The following is an 18796-nucleotide window of genomic DNA, read 5'->3' on the forward strand; positions in this document are numbered from 1 at the left end:
CAGAGGAGTCCTATGTGGGAGGAAGGGGGTCTGATGAATGGGACAAGAGCCATTAAAGTGACATTGACAAAGAGGCAGGAAGTCAGATTATCATCTGGAGAGAAGGAAGTGTATTAGAGGTGATAGCTTTGGCCTGCAGCAGGTGAAATGCAGAGATCTGGAAGGAGTAAACGGCAGGCTGGGTCTTTAATCACTGGGCTGCCTCCGTGTGAGCTGGGAATTAAGAGCCAATGGGACTGGAGAGGTGTCAAGAACACCTTATTATTTTTACCTTTTGCATGCCTATGAATTCCGTCCATATTTGCACACACACATACTTGCTCACACTGTTTTTGAAGGATAATTTGGGTGATATTCTATATTTATCTTACTGTCAACAAATCCCATGAAAAATGCAAAAGCAAGAATGTATTATCCTGTGTATTCAGATCTCATATATTTTATTCCTCTCTGCCATAGAGCTCCATTGTTGTTCCAAGAACTATTAAAAACACTTGAATGAGCCTCACTGTTGCAATTGGTGACAAGTTTCTTCATTATAATGAACACACACACACTATAGTTTATTTTGAGTCAATCCCACATGCACCGACCTGCTGCCGTAAACACAAGCACAGAGTCAGCAGCTGAAACCAGCCCAAAAATGGACAAATGTATTTACTTAACTTAACTTCTGCTAAAATTTACAGTGACCAGGTTTTTTGAAAGATAGCATGCATTTGTGTCAATTTACATAAAAAGATAAAATAAAATGATACCTTTTCAAAATCCAACCCATGATTATGAAATGCTATTTCAGCACTCTTATTTTTAAAGTGTTGTTTAACTTCCTACTGGCCTTTTATGAGATATTAATATTACATAATTAGCTTATATTACATAAACAGAAGTTTGCTGCAGAGCACCTCATATGTAGCATTACTAAAAGAAGACAAACTTTTGAGATTTCTTAACACTTTTTTTAATGTAGATTTCAAGCAAAGTGACAGAGTAAAGGCTTTGGTTTTAAGTGTTTCCAAGTGTCGCATCACCTTAGCAGCAGAGAGCAGTGTGTGTGTATGTGTGATGTCCTGCCACGTCAGACCCAGCAACGTCTGTCAGGAGAGATATAGTGCTATTCTGATTCATCCCAGTTTAAGCCCAAAAGCATGAAATGCAATTCAACCTTTAAGCATAGACACAAAAATATAAATAACTGTCACAACTTCCCTTTCGTGAAACTGTCTGTATTCATATTTCTTTCTGTCACACTGGCACATCTGCCAAGGTTCCGTCAGAGAATCAGGACAAAGCAGTCAGCTGTTCCCCTGCAGGCATATACATGCTATCTTTGAGTTGTTATATCTGTGTTACACACAAAGCTGTATGTGTCATTGTGAGTGTAAGGAACAGGGACAGTGTTTGCCTTGAGAGCATCTTTGATCCCCCTTGCTGTCACAGTTCATCCTGTACAGGGGTGCCGCCAGGAATTTTGGGCCCAATGAAAAGATATCACATTGAGCCCTACCGCCAAACACCATAGGCCACGCCAACCCTGCGCACTTGCTGTAAACACACCTCCAGAATGCAATCGACCCCAAAGCTTGGTGTGTATATGTGTATGCATGAATGTATATAAATATTTGTTTATATTGATTTATTTTATTATCATATGTTATTCTATGAATTGAATTATCTTTTTCTATGTGTAGCATGAAGAAACTGCAAACTTTAATTTTGTTACACAACCTTGTGTTGTATAATGGTAATTTTTTTTACCTTGATTCCTTGATAAATGTCACACACTGAACCTTTAAGATAAAGCGGTTTGGTGGAATTTTACTAGAGTCTCCAGTGTTACACTACACAAAACTACACACTGTACTTCAGCTTGACCATATTGAGCGATAATGAATAACTACCTCATATTCAACCTTGTATCTGTAAGGTGCCCACCCAGGACCCAGGTTTATTGATGAAAATGTTCTGCTTTTGAAAAACATTTTATATTATTTCAGAAGACACTCTCATCCCAAGTGAACAGAAAGAAGAATCTGATTTACTGGAAATAGAATAAAATGAAAGGATAATCAAATTGGCTGCAGAGATAAAAGGTGAAAGGCAATGTACTATTCCACAGCATCTTGCATAATATATGTGATGCCCTTGTACAGGGCGGAAATTGTCTTTCTAAAAATATTAGGGGAATAAAGGGAAATGTGTTTGAATGGGCAGCTGGGAATAATTGCGTACCCCTGATAACCACAATAGAACCAGAATTTTAACTTTAACTTTTCTGTGATAGATAGATAGAGATATATTCAGTTATGTCAGATACGCTCTTTGTGACTCAACTCTTCTCTTCTTCCATTATATACTTCTAAATGTGTAAGATACTGTAATAAATGACCATACATTGTTGTTACTTGTGATATGGAATGAAGTTTGAGATTTGGTTTCCAGGGGTTAGGTTACATATCTACATGGCATAGACAAAACTTCTGAAATGCTACAATTTGGATAAAAACAAACTCCTAAAAGCTATAATGCAGACTTACAATGACATGGTGTAATACAGAAATGCAGGCAGTGATAAAAATGTAAAAAAATTCAATATCAATTTACAATTTAGCAATAGTTCATTATTTAAGTCCGAGACACAGAATGCATTTTGTGCTGCTTACAAGTTCAGACAGAGTGATAACAACATAAGGGTGCCATGCTGGGCTGCAGAAGTCACACTGTGTCTGAAACGGAGCCAGCACACTCACACCTCTCACTGTGAATTCACACTCAGTCACTGTATGATTCATTCACAGAGACACAAAAAGCTGAGTAAATTATTTCACAGATAAAACGGTGGGTAAGGTGGTATAATCTAGATTCATCAGAACTAGGGGTGTAACGCAAAGCTACGATCTGTATCTGTGTATGACAGAAATATTTGCAATCATATCCTTAGTGGATTGTACAGGAGGTGGGAGTGACTTAAAGAAGTGGTTAGAAATATCTAATATGCTTCATTTTCTACATTAAATTGTTTTCTACTGTATTTTATTCTCCTCAAAACTAAAGTATATCTGTGTTCAACAAAATAATATAATACTTCAATGAAAATGTAAATTATTGCAATAATAAAATATATTTAAACCCCACCTTTCAAAAAATAGGCTTCAGCTGTCTAAAAAAAATTGTATTACTGTGGTCTCCTTAGAAATTAAAAGTGGAAACAGAGCAGGACGTTGATGGAAGAATTGCATTTGGCCATAATGCATGATTTCCTTCAAAAACATTAGCATGTATATATAATGTAGGAGGACCAGATGACTGTTGAAGTATCTAAGATGAAAAATGAGAGAGCTATTGACCTAAAACACACCATAATAGGTCTGTGACGAATAAGGACAACCTCTGCAGGCTGGTTAAATGGGTTGTCTGGGAATCAGGAAGCTAGGTTGCAGAAGAAGACTTTTGATGTTCAATTTCTGCTAAATGGAAAGCTGGTGTGAAAAGAATGTGGTGTTTGAGACTGTAAATAGGTCGTATAGTGTTTGCTGTCCCCCCTTTAGAGGCTATGTGCATGCAAACAACCAGTAAGTAAACCTGATATTTGTTTTTACCTCATAATTTTACCTATTGCATTATTTTTGACCATGCAATTGGAGGAGGTCTAGATTGAAATACATTTATTTATCAACAAAAATGAGAAAGCTATTGACAAAAAACTTGCATAGCCTTTTGGTATGCACTTTTGAAATGGCCCCTAACTTCAGCTCCACAGTTTCCTTCTTTTATCAAGTTACACACAGCAATGAGCTAAAGGTAAGACATGTGGAACATCAGTCAAAAAGTGTTAAAATGTATATGCACTATGCATGTCTAATTTAGTTCATTTCATTTTTAAGGTCATTTGTACACAGTGTTTTGCTATACAGACATTGCATCAGACTATAGTTTCATCAGCCACTACTATTTACTTCTCATAATGTGATAGGCTTCATGAGCAACTCTCCTGATATGTCCAGGAATAAAGATTAGAGTTTTAAAGAAAGAGTTTTTCATCATTAAACATAACTCATCAAACCACAACATAGGTGGTTTCTCTTCCTTTTCATGCTGCAGTGTTGTTTTGTTCCCTTCACAAATGACTGTGCAGTCAGGCGTGGTGTTTCCTTTGTAATTAAGAAGCCAGACCTAGCTGCTGTAATTCTGTACATGAATAACAGTGCTCATTAACACCCAGTGAAGCTATCTATGGACCAGTCTGCATATTTATGCACATTAACTGCTGCTCCAATTCTCCCCACGGATGCAGTGTGTTTACTCCTTGAGGTTGTTTGACATGCCGCACAACCTCTCAGGATATAGCCGTGCATCATGTTTTTTAATGTGTAAAAACATGTTGTAGTGGGGTCTGATCCCATTACAAGATGCGACAGCAAGATTAAAAGAAAAAAAGTCAAGGCACCCAGGCTTTACCCAGATACAGAAGCAGAAGAAACACTCACTCTCTGAAATATTACCCAGTCACAGCTTTCAGGCTCTCCATCAGAGACCCCGAACCTCTGGAGGGTTGAGAGGGAGGAGGGGAGTCTTCCTCTATATACAGCAGGTGGGGAGGATTTGCCAGGCCTGGTCTTTAATGAGGGGGAGCACCTTGTTATCCAGGACATCTCTTACCCTGGGGATGTTGTCTTGGGTAAGCAAGCTCAGGAGGGTGGTGGCAGAGAAGGTAGAAATGTATTGTAAAAGTAAATAAAAAGTGTATTAAAATGGGTAATACCATTTTAATGTACATTACATATCTTTTGGGCATCCTGGCAGCCTAATGGTTAAGGTGAATATCATATAAGCACACCCCCCCCCTGTCTATGTCTATGTGTATGTCAATGGTGAAGAAAATGTTAAAACAAAAATAGTCACAAATTTGAGGTACTTCTACTTTACTTGATACACTTCTACTTCGACCTCACCACATTTCCGAAAGAAATATTTTACATTAATCTGACAGCTATAGTACTTTACATACAGCATACGAACCTTTAAAATATGATGCATTGAAAAAATAAAATGAAAGTATATAAAATTTGAGATAAAATGTCATGGCATGTCATCTCATTCTTAGTCAACGCACTTTTCATTAGTTGGATATTTGCAGAAAAACAAAAACAGCATTCAGCTGGAGCTGCGCCTTGTCACCGGGACTTAAGTATCAGGGGTTTGTTGCAACACGTTCACTTGTAACAGCCCTGCTGTAAGTGCTAACTGTACGAGCTGCTGTCACTAGCTAGTTAGCGGCTCTATTAGCTGACTCTATCCACACTGTGGAGGAGCAGGGGAGCGGGCCAGATTGGGCGCCATAGCCACAGTGAGGCGAGAGGTCAAGGGAGCTGGGGTCAGCAGCCTCCCGGTGACCATGGCTTGGAACGAACACAGCCTCCGACACAACCAAAGGCCAGGTGATCAACAGCAGCTCCAACCGGGACTAGATACTGCAGGCTCGGGCAGGGACAGGAGAGGTGAAGAGGCAGGAAGGAAGAGGAGCGAGTTTGTAGTGAGTTCATTTGTAAGTAACGTTATACATCATCTATCCTATGGATACGTTAGAGAGAACATCAGTTCATCATTACAGCTTTTCCCATTATCATTTAACAGGCAGCTGTTAAAACACATATCTAAATAATTAAATAAATGAATATCATTAACATAGTTGCAGATTGTAACTAACTGAATACCACTCGCCTTCCAAGTGTGTAGGAGAAACTATGGTGTCTGCAAAAGTTGCAAAAAAAAAAAAAGGCCCTATCTAGAGCCAGTTTTGGCCAGGTTTGTCCATTCTGGGCTACTGTAGAAACATGGCAGTTCAAGATGGCAGACTCCGTAGAAGAGGACATTGTCACTCTGTAGATAAAAATGGTTCATTCTAAGGTAACAAAAACTAGCATCAGGTGTAAATGCAAAGGCCCGTGGGTCGGATGTTATTATCCAGAGTGCTTACACAGCCACAGATTTGATAATCAGTGTGAAACAAGTGTTTTTGCTGCAATGGTGAGACTTGGTGCAGTGCTGTTCTGAGCTACAGAGCATCCAAAAGTGGACACCTTAGGTATCAAACCTGCATGTACGTTCTATCTTTTTAAATATTCAACCTCGAAAGATAAAACCACAGAGGAAAAAGGAGGTAGAGTTACAGAGATAGCAGGCAGATTAGAGGCTGTAACCCAATGTTCCTGGAGGATAACAGGCATTTAAGGCCACGATTGCCTCCATGGAAGGAACTGACTGACCCATGTCTGCACTTCTGCTCTGTTTTTTTGCTGCTGGGGACAGAGTGTGTGGTCTGCATCCTCAAATACTCTCCCTACACTCATTCTGCAGTTCTTGAAAACTTTGCCTCCTCTGATGATAGATATGCTGTTTTTGTGTTAGTCTGTGCCTCAGAGACTTACTGGGGGTTAGTTGAGGTTTTAAAAAAGTAAAAACTGTGTGTCTTTACTGAAGTCAAAGCTGGTTATGTTAGGTGATTCTGTCAAAATTCCCAATGGAGAAAAGCCCTGAAACTTCTGGGGAAAAGATGTAGGGCATGGAAAGTAATTTCTCTGTGGCTTGAATGATGAAGAAAAACAAGTTCAAGGTTACAGCGGTCCTGTTAATGTAATGTTTCCTGTTTTTTCCCAAGCAGAGTTACAGCACGTGGAAACCGCACTGCTATTTGTACAGAGAATACTATATCTATATGCTCACTAGCTACAGAATAAGGTCACAGAACCCCTGGGCACAATTACTCTTCATTAGTAATGCATGGGTCAGCTGTGACATCATCTAGATCTTCTCACATATAGAGCTCAGCCACCCGTCATAATTAGGTTCAGAAACCTGCATCTGCATGATTATCATTTATTAATAATAGACTGCTGTAGGTGATCTCTAACCAAGAAAAACTTGATGCAGTAAACAATGTTTCTGCTGTGTATATGAATGGATATTAGTAGACTATATAGTGACCACTACAATAATTTTCAGTAGCCTTCAGGGTGCGAACTACAGGGGAGCCAGGCTCCTCTTTATAAGACATGAGCTCCCCTGAAAACATGCTATTTTGCCATACATTTCTGTCTTTCTGTATCTTCCTCATCATGGATCACGTGTAAAATTAGGCTACAGTATGATTCATGCATGATCACTAATTCACTTAAATAAAGATACTGGCACGCACGCCTTCTTGCCATCACCAAGTGATGCGCGCGGCATAATATCATAAACTTACTTACCTCAAAGGGTTGGGTATCTTAGGTTTGATAGGTGGCCCTCGCATTTGATGTCTTAATTGTACTTAGAAATTGATGTGCTCATTTATATGTGATTGTTATTTTAACCGTTGTTGCATCCTTTGTGGGCAACTTGGCGTGCTGTGTTTTTTTTTATATTTGTGTTTTTATAGGCTGTTTTACTATTTGACCTCTATGTGATTATTTTTGCAGATAACCTATGGAATATGGCTCTGCTTTGGTTGGCAGTATTGCATAGCCTATAGTGTGATGTAGGCTGTTGCCAACTTGTTTCTTTGCATGAATGTTTCTTTGCAACACATACACACACAACCCCCCAGTTAAAAGAAAGTGAGCTCCCCTGACAGCCATGGTATGGTTTGCACACCGGTGGCCTTGCTTGTTTACTTAAACTGTTGAGCACAGTAAAAAGTGAAGAAGCACACAACTATCCCCAGAAAATGTTTAAAACTCTCTACAGCAAGATTCTAACACCCACATTTAATGATCCTTTCAAGATACTGTAAGTAAGTTTTCAGTTTTTGTTTTACAGCTCTGTTATCACAGACATTTTCCTCAAATTCTTTATTGTGTGGGTCTGATGCCCTTCAAAAGAGCTCCCACAGCTGTCTGCTGGAGAAATATTATACATATATACAGATTAGACAACTAACATCATTACCAATAATTAATTCCTCCTGAAATGTGACAGTTGCACCATTTTTTTTACAAATGAAAATGCAGCATTGTCAGATTACACTAGCCCACAGCCAGTGTAGTTAATAAATATCACTGTATCAAAAGCTTGCATGCTTGCATTAGCCCACTAGCGATAGGGTCACATGAGCCTTACCTTGCACACTGTAGTGGAGTCTCTCCAGGTGGGGCTTTGTACTGGTGAAGTGAAATTTTCAAGGAGTGCATGCTCTCAACTAAAGCATTTATTTAGTCGTCTATTTAGTAACTATTGTGGAGATTTCGATCATATCACATGTTCTTCTTGAGCAGATATAATATGCTCACTTGTCAAAGATGTTCAGATTTCCATTATTTCAACATAGTAATTTCTTACTGTCCATGTGGAGTCTTAACCTGAGAAAACTCATGAAATGATGATATATGATTGAAAGCTCCAAAGCAGTTTTCACTTTGTGGTTAGATTGTTTTCTTAATCTTCCCCATGCTCCAAGGAAGAACAGAGCATGAGTCAGCAATGATATTTTAATAAAATATGAAGCTCTGCTTTGCTGACGTGCCACCGTTTTCTGTATCAGTTTGAATTCTTAAAATGATTTTCTGCTTGTGAGTGTGTATAATGAAGCATTTGTTATTGACACAAACAGAACCTACACTTAAATGTGTGGTTTTTATGGAAGAGGATTATGGCCAAATGTAAAAAATCTATTTGAGCTCTGACTTTAATCTTAGATCATTTAATCTGAGAAAAAAGTAATAATTCTGAGTTTAAACTTAGTTTTTACCTTAAACTCTGAACTCAAATAAAATGTTCACATTTGGTCCTAATCCTCTTCCGTAGGTTTTCATATCAATCAACCCACATGTTGTTGGATCCAAATCCTGTAATGGCCCGACTCTGATCAGGGTTTTCAGCAACTGTAATGATAGTAGGATTTACGAATCCTGGAACATGGTCACTCAGGGCAGATCCGCCATGACAGTCCACTTACTCAGGCCCTCAAATGACCTAACCCATGCGATGTAGTGTCAGGCCCTAGAGCCATCCAAGCTTACCATGCCACTGCATGTCAGCATCAGGCTGCAGAAACACAACATGTACCCACCGGTGTCAGTAACACCCTGTGTGTGCCATATCCATGCTGGGTTGATTTATACAAAGGACCCGACCCCAGCATCCCCTGGCGTGTTTCAAGTGAGAGGTATGACACGTTACCCACGTTGCATAGACATCAAGGCACTCTGGAGAAAATGAGATAGAAATGATGTCAGTCCTGGTGAAGTTGAGATAAAAACAAGAATGTGAAAGTTGTAATAGCCGCTGATGCATTCCTGCAATCAAAACCTTTCTGAAGGTTATTAAAAAGTACTGACTTCCTGAGAGATTGGCCCCTTTGGTCCACTCGCACAACATGTGATATGAAGACTGGCACCAACTTCGCCTCTGTGTCTCCAGTTGTATGTCAAGGAGCTGTTGTGGGATAATGAGCATCTGTGGCACATATCTGTTCCTTTAACTGGCTTGTCTTTTTTAACATAATGAGACTGCCAGGCTTGTTTACTTGTTTAGATCTCTAACGATGTCTTCATCATTAGTGTACTCCATTATGAACAACACAAAAAGTAATTGCATGCATATACACATATTGGGTAAGGTGTACAGACTCCCTATAGTTCATCTAACAGTGAATGGTGATATCAGACTGGCACAAAGGTGTGTTTGGTTTGGCACTTTCTGTCTTCTTCTGTAGAGCCAAATCAACTGACTCACCGAGACAGCTATAAACCTCACTGGAATGTGGCAGCACCACTCTCTCCCTGCAAAAAAACATTAATCAGACAGACTAAGGATAATTGCAGACCCTACTCACATTGAATTTTAAATAGCAGACGCTTTATGCACACTGAATAGCTGCAAGTCCTTCTTTGTACTCTCAAAAGCACCCCTCTTCTCTATTATATGTAGACACTGAAACACATAGATAGACAGATGGATATGAATGTGAGTAGAAATATATGTAATACATCTACCAGTTTAAGAGCATATCTTGTTGCAGGCTTAAGGTTGAATACATTTATGCCATTATCACACATATACCTATGAATATTATATTCAGTGTCTGCCAACATTTATTCATGTTACACACTGGACCCTTAGGAAAGGCTGTAAACCCAAACTCAGTGAATACGAATAGCTGGTGCAACCTAATGGAGTAGAGTAGTAGAGGATCTTCCTCCTTTGAGCTATTGCTATCTTTATCTTGCTCATTTTTTAAAAACAATGTTACATTTCGTAGAAAACACTAACTATAAAATGACGGGACTTTCTTTTTGCCCTTTGTGTTCTTACTCTGACTCCACATCTCAGTTACGACTAAGCTAATCGTGTAATTAACCAGTAAATTAGTGTTATGTCTAAACATGGTTCATAAGCAGCTCTGTAAGAACCCCAACAACTCATCGAATAAAGCAACGAACCGTTTTCATGTCAAGGTGCAATGAAATTTGTAGATGATGCAAAAGTGTGGGCTTTTCTGACAGAAAGAATGGTAATTACTTTTAGGCTGTCACATGTGTGTGAGGCATTAATAGATGACGGCTGGGAGCCTTTGTGGAAGGAAGGCACAAAAGCAAGGACGGTCTTGAGAATGAATTACCTATGACCTTGTGCGTAATGGAAATATCATTATGCACAAGAAATATTATAGAAAGCAAATGACAAGTGTTGTGCTTGAATAAGAATATTATTTTTATCATCCTTAGTATTATTATATCTAAAATATTTAGAGAGGATTAGAGATAACTGAGTGGAAACTGTTATTTCAAAATACCACTTTGGTTTAGTCAGACTCCGATACGCAGAATTTCTTGCATTGAACTTCACCACCTTGAAAGAGTTTTTACCATTTTACCATTTTACCAAACGCACAATCTGTAGCAGTTCTTTTGTCCTTTAGGTGTTGGTACATCCAGTCCTCAGCTGTTATTTGGACTGCCAAGGACACAATTCACGCTCTCCCCACATACTACTGTATGAAAGACTAATAAGTGGGGAGCAAGGTGAGACTAGGCGGCCTCTGAGCTCCTTTGATGCGTAGATTGCGGAGTGGCATGACGGTGCTACTGAAAGAAAAGGAATGAATAATCAGTGGGGCTTACTTTATTAAGCTCTTCGGGTGTGTTTCTCTTTTTTGCACATCATTTAAATAAGTTGTATGTTGCCGTACAGTAAGGTGGGGTTAATGCTCATGTGTCCATTATCAGAAATTAATGGACAACGTGGCCAGAACCAGCTGATATACCATACAAAAAAATGATGACCCTTTATATTTTCTTGCGTTTTGCAATCAAAAACTGTTTCCTTGGTAACACCTGAGGGTTGGACTAATACCTGGAACAATCATTACCATCCCAAAAGGTTCTTATGCACTTGTTAACTACTCCAGTAAATAACGACAAACCTTAGATACGATTTAGCAAGGAAATATTTCTAGTTCCTTCACGCACAGAACCATTTGGTTCAGCTACAGCTCACAGAGCTAATGTACGCTAGAATAACTCAAAGTCAGTAACGTTGCTTACAGTAACAGTAAATATAGTTTGACCACAAACTTGTTTAACAACAAGACTTGCTAGCTATCCAGTCATGCCATTGTCCCCAAATTAATATAAAAAAATAATAAATAGGTTTATACAGTAATTAAAGACACACATAGCAGATTATGTGCGAGAGAGGGATGCTGGCATATTGTGTGGCATGAAATAAAGAAGGAGGCCCGCTGAGAGTGTGATGCTGCAGCAACAGCAGCGACATTATGTCATCCAAGTGGCTGATCCGCTGATGACATGCCCTGGCAGACAGAATCTGTTCGCCACAATGCCATAATCTAGTGCCATGTGTCCCTCTCACATGTTTATGGATGTAGAGCAAATGAGATTGGAGATGGCAGCAAAGGATGGTCAGTGGATGAGTGAATGACGGCAGCTCTGGCTCTGCTGCAGTGTGTGAAATCCAACATGTCTGTTTATTTCCAGTGGTTAAAGACATGGTTCATCCTGCTGCACTGTGGTGGGTCAGCCACCCAGGGAAATGGCCTTTGTCAAGGATGTAAACACTATGCTGTACCTGTCTTCTATCATTAGATCACAACCATTAGTGTAAAAATATGCTGCCAAAAGGGCCTTTTTGTTTTTGCCTTTTTAATTTAAGAAAACATGATCCAAATAAACTGGTAATTAGAAAAGCATGTGAGACTAGAAACAATAGTAATAATAATTTAAAACGTCATAAAGGCAAATAATGATTAGTTCTGTCTCCTCAAAAAACAGTAAAACAAATATTCAGTGTTGCAATAAACCTGCAGCAAACCAGATTTCATTTTACTGATGTGAAGCTTCACTTTAAACCAGATGGATCAATTTTCTTCAAATAGTCTCTCTGTTCTAAGGCCCTTGGCTCCTGTTCTGTGTTTACTGTTTTCTTTGATTTAACCATGCTCTTCACTTCAAAACCCCATGTAAAACAACAGAATGCAAATGCTCTTCTAAGAAAAAAGAGGGTTGTTCTTTGCAGTATAGCTGTATATAGCAATAGTTTATATAGCTCTAACCTTTTCTTCAATTCTTCTCTTCAGATTTTATTTTATGAAATGTTTGTTTGTGTTACTTTGTCCAGTGATTGGTCTGTGCCGGCAGTCTAGTCATTTGGTGTGCTGTCTATTCAAGGATTTAAAATGTGCGTTGGTCAACAATGTGTAGTAATGCGAATAGCACCATTCAGATTATGCATGCCAAGTCATTAAATATTTTGGCATTGTGGCAGCAATACACTGGATACAGCTCACTATATTATATTAGTAATAAGTAATATAGTGTATATATACTGTTCTATTTACAGAAGCAGCATGTTGAGATTTAAGGATATGTTTCAATTTCAAACCTCAATGAACAAAAATCATGTGATCAATCTATATATTTCTGAGTGATATGACTTCTAGATAGACAGGAAGTGTATAGGATTTTCTGGTACTGTTATCTTGGTTCATATCATATCTCAAAGGCAGACGTTACATTGTTACAATTGGGATCATAAATGGTATGATTCTTGGGCCCCTTTTTTTTATCTAACCTGGATGCACCAGATGGTTTGTTACACGGAACCTTCTGGGAAGTTGTTGTTGGAAACTGGAAAAGGGCAAGCACCTTCAAAAAATACCCTGCAGGTGATCACTGTCTATCATGGACAAACTTCAGCCAATTAGATAAATGGACCCTATAACATAGTCAAACTCTCACTGTAGCCAGTCGGCAGAAGTGTGAAAACATCTCTTCCATCAAGAAAAGTCTTCAGTGCCGTTCTTTGCTCTTGTGGCATCTATGATAACCTCTTTAGCGACTGCCATTGCTGTTTTCAAGCTTTCACTTCTCCCACATGTCGTCACGCACACCTAGCATTAAACCACGCCTGTAGCTCACGTCGTAACTGCATGTACTTCCTCACAGGTCACTGATTGGTGCAAATCACAGCGTTTGGATGTAAGCACAAAGCTTGAAGTCTGGCCAGGTGGATTCTTGTGTGCTCCCCTGATCTTGCAAGTCCAGCTGCTTTTCAAGGTTTTTATTTAACCTGTACACGCTGCCTGTGGGTCAAATTATGCAAGAAAATAATAATGCTTATGCTGACAAAACCCAGAATTACTTAGCTCTCGCGCCAAATGATACAATTCTGTTATGCCCTTCTTGCAGAGTATAAAATCCTTAGTCTATAAAAGTATAAAACCCTTAGGTCCTTGGAACTTTAGGAAGTAGTCAGCTGTTAGTACTTCTAGTCAAATCTGGACAATGTGAAGCTGCTATTAACTACAATACGACTTATTTTTATTATTTATTTTATTATAGTAGTTGAGATGAAACAGGGCATTTATGGGTCACTGTTGCATGCTGGATTCTTGTCTTCCTGTGTGACTCAGTTGTCAGTGTCACTCCGCCAAGCTGTGATGAAGACAGATTAAGCTCAGAAGTGTTGATTGGCCTTGTCAGTCAGCTACATATGAGGTGCCACTGTTCTGAGACACATTGACTTCAGGCGATGGCACTACTTTGTTCCTACACTACAGTAATCTGAGGTCTCCACAGGTTGCTACCACAGTCCATGTGTATTTGTTTGCTTTGTTTTTTTCCATGTGAGGTATTGCCACTTGCCATTATATAATTATGGTTGTTATGTATAATAAAATATACTGTATATATAATAAATTACAAAACGATAAAACTGCTATTAGAAGTCAGACACTATTGTGAAGGGCTGCAAAGACAACTTACAATAATATCAAACAGATGAAACACTATTAATTGGTAAATTACTTAAAGGTGTAACATTTACTGGCAGAAACGGAAATAGTCCAACCTGTGCTGTGTGTCGTCCCCTCATGAGAGGGTGAGGCTAGGGTGTTGTAATCTGCAACTACACTGCTAAACACAGAGAAACAGGGGTATCATTTCTGTACCCAAAGGTACATTTGTCAGAAAAGTGATAACTGTTGACCTTTGGTTCAATTTTAAAGGTACAAAATCATGGCTGACAGGTGGGTTTATTGAAATACAATAGGCTACTAGTAATAATTCCATGAGCAAAGAACTAGGACAGCACTTCCATTCAACTTTTATTAATTTTGCCGCACAGAGATTTGGCAAGACGCCCTTATTCAGTGTATTGGCAAGCTCACAATGGATCTATTTCAGTGTTTTTGTTCATTTAATCAAGTAGCTAATTGTCAGTATAACAGAGTAACATGCTTCCACCTGCCATCACTCCCAATTTTATTTTATCTGTTACTCGCAAATGTATTTGAAGACCTGGAAATGAAAATGGACTGTGAAGTGTGTAGGAGAAACTACGGTTGCTGCGAAACTCACGAAAAACATGAAATGTCCTAACAACAGCTGGTGTTTGGTTTGTCTATTCTGGGCTACTGTAGAAACATGTCAACAGCCCAGCTCTGAGTCCCGTAATAAAGGTTTAGACGATATGGCGATTTGATTTGGTCTAACTTTTACACATCTTTTCCATCCGTAGAGCACATTTTATCTCGTAGTTGACTATCTCAGAACAAACACAAACAAATCACACTTTGACATAGGTGGCCTGTGCCACTCAAGTCTATTTATTTTCAGCTCTGCAGTGGCCTCAAAAGCTTCATAAGTGACCATTGTTAAATATGGGATTGAAAAGATGTATTCAAAACTGTGGCCTTGGAGTCTGAAAAGGTGAGTGAGGAGGGTGGGGGGACACTAATAAAAAAGGATGCCTCCCTGTAAATCACCACACTAATGTTGAAGAGCTTAAGCATAGTTTAGCGTAAAAAAGGCTTTTCTTTTGTATGAAAACATGAATTTATCGTATAGGACAGGAGAATTATCAGAAAAATGACAGGGCCATTGTCATGTTAAACTTTACCTTGGTCTTTTCTTCTTCTTTTTTTTGTTGCCTCTGAGAAGTGATGCTGGTGTGAGTGAGTCACAGAGTTTTTGAATGGCGGGTTGGGTTTATAAACCTCCGCCAGCCCTCAACACATGAGTTTGGAGGCCACTTGTCTCTGCGGTCTGACACGTATGCACATGCAGCAAGGTCCGACAGCCTCAGCATCCTTACTTTTCACCCTGGAGGGCACGGGAGCCCAAAGACAGCTCTTCATCATGAGGTCCTTCCTCTTACTGCTCTTCTCCCTGTTGTTGGTGTCGCACGGATCTTCAGCAGTCATCACAGGGGTAAGTTGGAGCAAACAGGTATATACAATTAGAAAGCTCTTGGTTGATGGGAATATGCAGAACAAGTATTTGCATTTCAGACTAATGCTTTCTTTAAAGAAAATGTTGCCTGATCATGTTTTCTTTGGTTTTAAATGGCAAAAGAATAGTATTATTTGGAGATGGAGGATACTCACAAAACACAAAAGAATCAGACGAAATGTAAAAAAAATAAAACTGCAGGAAAAAGACTTTTACGTGTTTGACATGTCTTATTTATGCTGTGACCAAGCCTTCTCGCAACACTCATCCTTCAATTGTCATTTGTTTAAAATTAAAGCAAATTATTCTCCAAATAATTATATAAAGTACTTGAATTTTACTGTGCTTTAAAATTTTATTTAAGGAAAAACATCCTGTACAAAAATTTATCATTATGTAGAAATGTATATTTGTTTTAGAACCAACATTTTTAATGTGGCATAAAATAGATTTCAGAGATGCCACACACAGTCTGTAATTTTCTTTTCTTTTATTATTCTTTTTCTTTTATTCTACAAGCATAAAGGGTTATTCGAATTTAAAATGTCAAGTGCATGATATCTATCTTTTTATCCATCAATGCATATCAGTTTATGACAACCCGCAGTGAAGTTGCAAACTTATCCTTTGAATCCTTTCCCCATCTAAGTCAGAATCATTCCATGAGCATAAATCATGCCCATAACCTGCTAATAAAACACCCATCCCTGTCACAACAACCCTCTCATACTGTGTTGCTGATGTGACTTGAGAGAGGAGCATGCAGCCATAAAACAGAAAGTGATTTTCATCCACGTCTGTCACATGAAATCACTCCTGTTCCTACTCATTGTGTTCTCTTCATCACATCCAAAGTGAGAGCTGTCACTCTGCTTCTCATCCAGACAATCAAAACAATAAATCCTCACCAATCCTCAAGTGTTTAGAGGTATTATATGACTAATGTTGTAATAACACCTCCATTAGCATAATATACCATTAAGGTAACAGTTTGCAGTGTGTATTGCAACACATTTCTTACCTATCTCAAAGCTCACTATACACACTACCTGCCTTTTATCACATAATTATGTTAAATTACATTACATAAAATTACAAATATGGATACATTATATAATTGCACACATAATTAAGAATTATATCTCTCCTTTGATTAGATATAGCACCAGTTACACCAGTGACAGCTGTTCAATACATTTTGGTCCTAATTTCATTTCAGTTTTATAATAATGATAAACTTTAATAAGATTATTAAGGAATTGATTACATTAATTAGAATACAGCTTTAATTATTAGATGGAAATTGTTATTATATGCCGGTTGGTTCCTACATGTCCATAAAACTAATCAGTCTCTTTGGTCTGCTTAAGTCATTAATATGCATGCTAATTTATATGAATTGATGTGTGTGTGTGTGTGTGAGTGTGTGTGTGTGTGTGTTTGTGTGTTTTGTGGTAGGCTGCGAGAAAGGCTCTCAGTGTGGAGGGGGCTGTGTTGCGCTGTGAGTTTGTGGATTCGCAGCCTGCGTATGTGCACGCCCATGGGACAGGAAGGAGATGACTGTCACCCTTTGAGCCACAAGGTGAGATCATCTCCAGAGGTACTCTCTATGCTGTGAAGTGTCGCACGCCATCGATTTGTCTCCTCACCATATTACAAAGATGCAGTAGGGGATTTTCTGTCAGTAAAGTTTGGTTCTACTTTTCCCTGTGGTTTGTTGCAGCTTTAATATTGAGGTAGCTAATATTTTGAGTTTGCTTTTGTGCAATTGCTTTCAAAGCACCTAGAACCTTCAAAATTCACACAAGAGGCCTGGAAACAATCTTCCACTGCATCCATTACACCTGATAACACCTGAAAATGAAATAAACCTCATACCAAAGGTGTTTCTCTTTCTGCTCCCAGGTTCCTTTCTTTGGGAGTAGACTCCACCATACTTGCCCCTGCCTGCCCAATTTGTCGTGTGTCACCATAGAGGAGGGGAAGTACAAATGTCTCTCAACATACAAGTATCCAGACTACTACCTCTGAGGACCAACACTTAGAGTTACACTATTGTACATGCACTGTTACTATGTTTAAAAGCTTGTTTTCCCATTGTTTTTTATTTTATTTTGAATAAAAAGATATATTTAATAAGGCATCATCATTTTGGTTCAGATTAAATTAAAATCAGAATTTCAGTGAGCACAGAAAAACGTTTTCTAGTGTCAAACTCTGCACATGCATCATTCTGCACAGTGAAGCTCAAACATCCAACTGTAGGAACACGAAGAAAAACAGATTTTTGACTGGAGGGGAACTTTAAAGAAAGAAATTCCAATCTTTGCCTACATGGATTTTAAGGTAATACAATATTTTACATGATGCCAGGTGGGAAAGATGACATTAATAAATGTTGTGATGCAAATATTAAAGGTCTAGTGTGTAGGATTTAGTGGCATCTACCAGTGTAATTGCAGATCGCAATCATGCTGCTTAACTGTAGAAACATGGCAGCTCAAATTAGCAGACTATATGGAAAATAACAATCGTTTACAGTAGCCCAGAAAGGACAAACCAAACATGGGCTGTAGATTGGACCTTTACCGTTTTTCACAAGTTTTGCAGCCACCATAGATTCTCTCTGTTCTCATTCACAGGTCGTCACATACAGACGCGAATGTTCAGTTGGTTGCAATATACAACTTCACTGGTAGATCTCACTAAATCCTTAACACTGGTGTCTTAAGGCTGCACCGAATACTGTAGTTTCTACATAAACATGCACAACTTTGCCACTTTAGAAACTTAAATGTTCTCTGCACATTGAATCCTGTTTATGTTGTTGTTCCACATTTGCTTTGTTTGTTTTAGGTATTACATTTGCCAAATATGTCTATAGTATGAATAGTGGGAAATACAAACACTTCACGGTGAGTGATAAACCAAAGAGCACAAAAAGTCTCATTGTGAATCATTCCTCTGATTAATTGGATTCATTCAATATTGTTATTTATGTCAGATTTTTGAGTGCAATCAAAATACGCCTTCCTTTTCTATTTTTGCCAATAAGATTAATCTTG

At 38.6% G+C, this 18796-nt stretch overlaps 1 protein-coding gene across 1 annotated transcript; it reads left to right on the forward strand.

The window, feature by feature from the left end:
- Positions 1-15474: 15474 nt before the first annotated feature.
- Positions 15475-17762, forward strand: prok2 (prokineticin 2). The gene is given in 5 exon segments (XM_035662682.1): positions 15475-15502; positions 15505-15714; positions 17190-17219; positions 17222-17313; positions 17637-17762. Coding segments are annotated over 5 exon segments (486 nt in total).
- Positions 17763-18796: the final 1034 nt, after the last annotated feature.

Source organism: Morone saxatilis, unplaced genomic scaffold, assembly GCF_004916995.1.
Source record: "Morone saxatilis isolate NCDOM2014 unplaced genomic scaffold, NCSU_SB_2.0 Contig18, whole genome shotgun sequence".
NCBI lineage: Eukaryota > Metazoa > Chordata > Actinopteri > Moronidae > Morone > Morone saxatilis.